Source organism: Etheostoma spectabile, chromosome 8, assembly GCF_008692095.1.
Source record: "Etheostoma spectabile isolate EspeVRDwgs_2016 chromosome 8, UIUC_Espe_1.0, whole genome shotgun sequence".
NCBI classification, from domain to species: Eukaryota; Metazoa; Chordata; class Actinopteri; order Perciformes; family Percidae; genus Etheostoma; species Etheostoma spectabile.
This window is the reverse complement of record NC_045740.1, coordinates 30,771,526-30,777,788: the sequence shown is the minus strand read 5'-3', so window position 1 is coordinate 30,777,788 and position 6,263 is coordinate 30,771,526. Positions and strand designations below refer to the sequence as shown.

Sequence of the window (6,263 nt, the reverse complement as noted above, 5' to 3'; positions counted from 1 at the left end):
CATTCTGGGTGTGCTGGTCTTACAGGGAGGTGTGTTCAGGTGCATTCTGGGCGTATTGTTATTTTGAGGCAGCGGGAAGTGATCGCACCATTCACCTTTTGTTACCACCATTGTTATTTTAACAGCACATTAGTAAAATACTCTTAGGCTTATGCAAAACACGGGCACACTATGCTTTGACATTTAATCATGGTTAATTAACTCTTGTGTTGATGTCTGTGCATGTCGTTCACCTGCAGCAGCGTCTGTGCGATCTCGGGGTTCTCTGGGCTGTCAAAGTGCAGCATCTGGGACCCCAGGCCGTAGTAGTAGGGCCCCATCTTATGCAGATCCACCACGTTGGGGTCGGCGTTGAACACCGTCCTCCAGCCCTCTCTGTACACCTTTGGAAGCTCCACTGACAAAACTCTCCTCTTCTTCTCGTACAGACCTTTGGACAGCCACAACGGAAGCTCCATCTTTGTACCCTGAGATACAAAAAAAATTGACTTTACTCTACTTTCAACCACAGTTGGACAATGCACATTAATCAACATTCCTTTAAATGTGCCAATGTTAGCTGGGAGAAAACCTGAACTCCAAACGGAAACCCACTAAGAGAGGGGCAGAACATGCAAACTCCCACAGAGAAAGGCCCTGCCCGGATAGGGGATCGAACTCTGCAGTGCCTGCTTGCTGTGAGGCAGCAGTGCTAACCACTGAGCCCCCGTGCCGCCCACAGTATTCCATTCAGTCATCATAAAAACAATAATTTTATACTGCACTGAAGTAATCTTCCCTCCTGCACCACCTAGCCTGGGCATAACAAGCCACTCTTTTGTGTTAGTTGCATGCTTACATACGAAAAGGACACATTATCAGAGCTGAATATTTAATAATTGCGTGGCATATTTTTATGTTGTCTTTCTTTAGGTGTTTACAGGGCTCATTTACATTTAAAAGGGTTGTAAATCTGGGTCTCCCTCCGTTGCGTAATGGACATCTCAAAAGGAGAAAATACTGCCTTTAGCATTGTTGTCAGAAAAGATAATACTTCATCTTGTTTCCCTAACATCTGATGACGCATGGGGGAATTTTTGGATTTATAACAGTAAATATATTACATTTTGGACTTTTAATACTGGGTCTTGAAAAATATAACTTAAGTATACTATGAACTGTGACGTAACGTCACTAACGTTGAAGTTATTATGAGTAATATTTAATTTCCAATTAAGCAATAAGTCGTTAGGCCGATAGGATTAGTTGATTGCTTCAATGTCCTTCACTATTGATTGTCGCTGCATGGAAGCATCTTACTTTACCTCAAGGATAATTAAACAAGTTGAAGTTTTAGGAAGTAATAAACATTTTGAATTGAAAGTGGTCATATTTTGAAGCTGTCATCTACCACACGTAACGTTAAACTGCTAAATAGTGAATGAGGTTTGGCGTGACTTTCTTTACACAACAAAACGATATGTATCTGGGGTACTTTTAGCTGTATTTATGAAAGACAGTTATCTCTAAACAAATACATTGACAACATTGTAACCATTACGACGTCATTTCAGTAAGTTCACCGACCTCCGGTATGTCCTGCGAGTCACTCGACTTCTCCAGAAATCCCAGCCGGGGAAAGCTGCACTCTGTCCGGATGGGAAGTCTCTCATGAGAGAGTAAAATATCGTCGAGAGACAGGAAGTTCTCCTCCATGCCCACCCCAGGCTGTACAGGTAGATATGACTGTGCATCCATTGTGTGTCCAAAGGAGACCGAAAGTAGTAGCTTTATATCAAATATATGCTGAAAATACTGAAATTAGGAGCTGAGACCTCTTTTGTTGTGTTTACAAGTCTTCTTCCTCCTTGCTCTTTTGGCGCCAGGACCTGTTGGCCAATCAGAGCGCTGCTGTCAGATCTAGAGCAGAGCAATCGAATCAATCGGAGTCGAACTGAGTCAACATCTGTGGTCCGTGCGATGTTTTCCTGCATTATGAAAATGTAGCTGTTTTTAAAAAGGGTTATTTCAAGCTGGGTTGAATTCAAATACAATATGTTGCATTGGGGAAAAAAGAATACCCTTATTATAAAGCAAACGTTTCCAACAGTGAATTGAATAACTAAATTAAATTCGCCCTTATAGTCAGGTGCAATTACGAATGTAGCCATTAGAGGTCAGAGTATTATCATTCTATACGTAAAGCCCCCTTGGGTGCTGTTGGTCTTATACAGGCAATGGTCCTGTTTTAGGAATGGGTATCACTCAGCATTCAGAAAGCTTTGTTAGGACAGCTAGCTCGTACTGTAATCTTGTACAACACTTGTAGCTTTAGTTACTAGTTACTTTAATTACTAGTTACTTTAATTACTAGTTACTTTAGTTACTCCACTCCATTCTCTGACAGCTTTAATTACTAGTTACTTTAGTTACTTTAATTACTAGTTACTTTAGTTACTCCACTCCATTCTCTGACAGCTTTAATTACTAGTTACTTTAATTACTAGTTACTTTAATTACTAGTTACTTTAGTTACTTTAATTACTAGTTACTTTAGTTACTCCACTCCATTCTCTGACAGCTTTAGTTACTAGTTACTTTAATTACTAGTTACTTTAGTTACTCCACTCCATTCTCTGACAGCTTTAGTTACTAGTTACTTTAGTTACTCCACTCCATTCGTCTGACAGCTTTAGTTACTAGTTACTTTAATTACTAGTTACTTTAGTTACTCCACTACATTCTCTGACAGCTTTAGTTACTAGTAACTTTAATTACTAGTTACTTTAGTTACTCCACTCCAATCTCTGACAGCTTTAATTACTAGTTACTTTAATTACTAGTTAATTTCCACATTAAGATTTCTGCACACTAAACACATGTAGTTTATAAAAATCTGATGTTTTATTATAAATGAAACCAGCTGACAATGTATCGGCCAGTACAGTACTGGTGCAGTACACATCCAGTACTTGAGTAAATGTACTTAGTTACTTTCCACCACTGGCCGAGGGTGTAAGAGCTGGGACCGACATGCTCTTCTGCAACGTTAATTATCATAGAGTGCCAGCCAGAAACGTTAGATGTAAAACAGCTTTACATGTGCGATGCCTTTCTGGCTGCTGTTTAATGTTGAATCTCTTCCCTCTGGTAGCTAGACAACATTATCTCACCTAGCCGCGCTATGCCGGGTTTATTGGCATGATTTAGAGGAAGAGGATACCTCACATTCAATCAAATCACCCTTGGAGTGTGTTGACTGGTGTGAGCGTGGGAAATGATTCAAGGCTGGGCTTTCCCGAAGATGTAACTGTAACACCATGTCCCATTAATATATGATATGATACATGCTGTGTGTCTATAGGCCGGCAATCATCCCAGGATGAAGACGTTACTGGCTCACAGAAGGGAAGTTAATGAAAATAGAGTCATCTAGCACATTTTATTCCACCATTTGTTTACAGTAGCTTTGTAAATGCAGTTTGTATGTTCATTTGTAGAAGTCTTCATACATCAGCTCTTGGCATTCTGAAGAGTGGGTAACACCTCACATGATTGGAATATTAAACAAATATTGTTAAATATGAACAAATGAATAAATAAACCCCGTCCATTGGATCCACAGTGGGACTACAGAGTCCTGTTTTTGGGTCTGAGTGGCTCGCGTCTCCAGGCGCCGTCAGCCAGACCTCTACTAGCAGAAACACAATGTGGGGAACCGACAGTAGCATAGACCAAGAGGCGCCTTTAGACTCACACACTCAGAGACACATGCACAGAGACACACACACACGCGCGCACACACACACACACACACACACACACACACACACTGGTGACTCTCACGAGAAAATGACGAATCATGATCGCATGAAAAAAATCTGGCAGATCTAAAAAGAAAGAACCCCAGAGAGAGGTTAGGTGCGTAATTTACAATATGTCATGTCGCCTCTCTGTAGCTGTAAACATCAGCAAAGTAAAGGGAGAACTGCCAGTTGCACACACACACACACACACACACACACACACACACACACACACACACACACACAACACACAAACACAGGGACATGGACATCTAGACTGTAAACATTTCAATACACACACACACCACACACACCACACACACACACATAGCACTGTCCCTGTCAGCCCTCTACACTGACCTTTCACGCTGTCCACGCAAGCAAGCCCCACACACACACACACACACACATATTAGGCTTCAGCAAAAGCTATGTTGTCACAGTTCCAAGCTCAGACACACACACACACACACATAGTATACATACACATACCGGGTGAAGCCTAACACTGGAGCATCCCAAACACACACACATTACACAGTAGGAGCGTAAACTACACAGCTCTCTCCCAATCAGAACCGAGCATGTTGAGACTGTTCCTCTCCACCCCCAGTCCATCTTTAGATCCCCCCCATCTCTATTCTGTACATAGACAAGCTGACATCCCAGTTTGTTTGTTCTGTGTTCCCCACCCCCCCCCCTCCCCTCCCTCCCTCCCTCCCTCCCCGCCTGCCCTGGTGTGCACAAACCAGATCTAAGAAGCATTTTGGGGACATTCGAATTTGAGTCATATTGGCGAGAAAGGGCGCAGAACTGAACTGCTATGAGTGGACGTCTTGTTGTGAGATGGAAGCCCCCACCAAATCATCAGAGGTCTGATCTCAAAGCGAGCTTCTGCAATCAGTTGCTTTCCTCCACCTCCTCTTTCTCATGCTCGCCGTCTTCCTTCTTGCTCATGTGTTTTCCTTCATCTTCTCTCCTGTCCCCTCTCTGCTCTGTTTCCTTTGCTCTCCCCCAGTTAAGGCCATTGGGGGGGGGACTAACAGGCCTGGCTCCAGATAAAAGATGGAAGGTTAGCTGCTGGAGGCCTGCAAGAATCCTGAGCATGCCAGGGAGGTCGATGAAGCCCTTTAAGGGGACTGATAGCCTGGAGAAGTGGGAGGGGGACAGAAGGAAGGGCAGGCAGGGGGGAGGGGGGGGGATTCGTTTCTTCAGCAGATGTAATAATGTTTGCCCTTTAATGTTTACGATGGTTTGGACAGTAGGATTCTGGGTTCAGCTCACGAGGAATAATGATCTTGGTTATTGGTGATGGATTCTGTCAGGAGAAGTACGTGTTGATCGCTTTGATTGTTTCATCCGATTTGGTTGCATCTGGTTCCAGGTATCCATGGCAGGACCACGGGATGTCCTGGGGACAGAGAGGAGGAGGGATGGGGCCCAGATAGGCAGACAGAGAGAGAGTTGTAAAATGAGCTGGGACTTGTTTACTTGTATGTATGGTTTTTGAAGCAGCATATTAATAGATGAAAAATGGCTTTAGTGGCTTAGATGACAATCATTTGTGCAATTTTACAGATACACGTTGTATAGAGCTCGACAGTGTGGTTCCTGAAGTGAAAATCCCATTCCTTTTCTCCGTAAGGATTTGGACCACCAGCCAGTGTACCAGTGTATCTGCAGCTGTATAGACCAGGAGTCTACAGCTGCAGATACACAGAGACACAGGGACAAGTTATTTAGTCAAACAAGTCTATACAATACAGCTGCCAATAGTCTGTTTTCTCCCATTGAATGTCATGTTTCACTTCCTGCCTTGTGTTTTCTTGCCTTAGTGATTGTGTAATGTGTTCACCTCGTGTCACCTCGTGTGTGTTGTATTGTGACTGTGTGTAGTCCACCCCCTTTGTCTCGGACTTCCTGTTTTTGTATTCCTGGTCGTTCCTTGACGTTTTGGAGTATTTTTTGCCTGCTGTCTTCAGGACTCTTTTCGTTGTATGGATGTTTGTATCATTAAATCCTAAAGCTCACCACTACTCTGCTGTCTGTCACGCCCTGATGTGAGTCAAGTGCATTAGTCACTTTGCAACGTGTAGCCTCCGAGATGCTAACGAGATGCTAACGAGAGACTTCTGTAGCGTCTGAAGTAGCCTCCGAGATGCTAATGAGAGACTTCTGTAACGTCTGAAGTAGCCTCCGAGATGCTAACGAGAGACTTCTGTAATGTCAACCCAGTAAAAATGGACCTACTTAACCAAGTTGGTTCACTGCTAGCTTAGCTACAAGTTAGCATAAAACACAACAAAGGCCGTCAGTTGAATGGTGTTTTGAGGTAACCTTCATCAATCAATCAATCATAGATAGCTACAACTTTTCTGAAATGATTTCCATCTTCTGTTCATGTTTGTAATGAGAAAAGTTTATTATTTTATAGATTTCACAAATTTCAGTATGACACGTTATGCCGTAAACCGTTTA

At 42.8% G+C, this 6,263-nt stretch overlaps 2 protein-coding genes across 3 annotated transcripts in view; both read right to left on the bottom strand.

The window, feature by feature from the left end:
• LOC116693466 (DNA replication complex GINS protein PSF3) overlaps positions 1-1,921 on the bottom strand; it is a 4,552-nt gene extending 2,631 nt beyond the window's left edge. The window contains exons 1-2 of the mRNA XM_032522463.1: positions 1,567-1,921; positions 234-467 (exon numbers count right to left, since the gene is read on the bottom strand). Of these exons, the coding sequence (XP_032378354.1) occupies positions 234-467; positions 1,567-1,737 (405 nt within the window). The 5' untranslated portion in view covers positions 1,738-1,921. The remainder of the gene's footprint in view (positions 1-233; positions 468-1,566) is intronic.
• A 1,481-nt stretch (positions 1,922-3,402) lies between these two features.
• LOC116693465 (E3 ubiquitin-protein ligase znrf1) overlaps positions 3,403-6,263 on the bottom strand; it is a 56,679-nt gene continuing 53,818 nt past the window's right edge. Inside the window, exons 5-6 of one of the 2 annotated variants that reach the window (XR_004332922.1) lie at positions 4,187-5,196; positions 3,403-3,811 (exon numbers count right to left, since the gene is read on the bottom strand). The gene's annotated coding sequence lies outside the window, so the exon portion shown is untranslated. Of the gene's footprint in view, positions 5,197-6,263 lie in introns of both variants that reach the window. The other variant, XM_032522462.1, reaches the window with a different exon arrangement.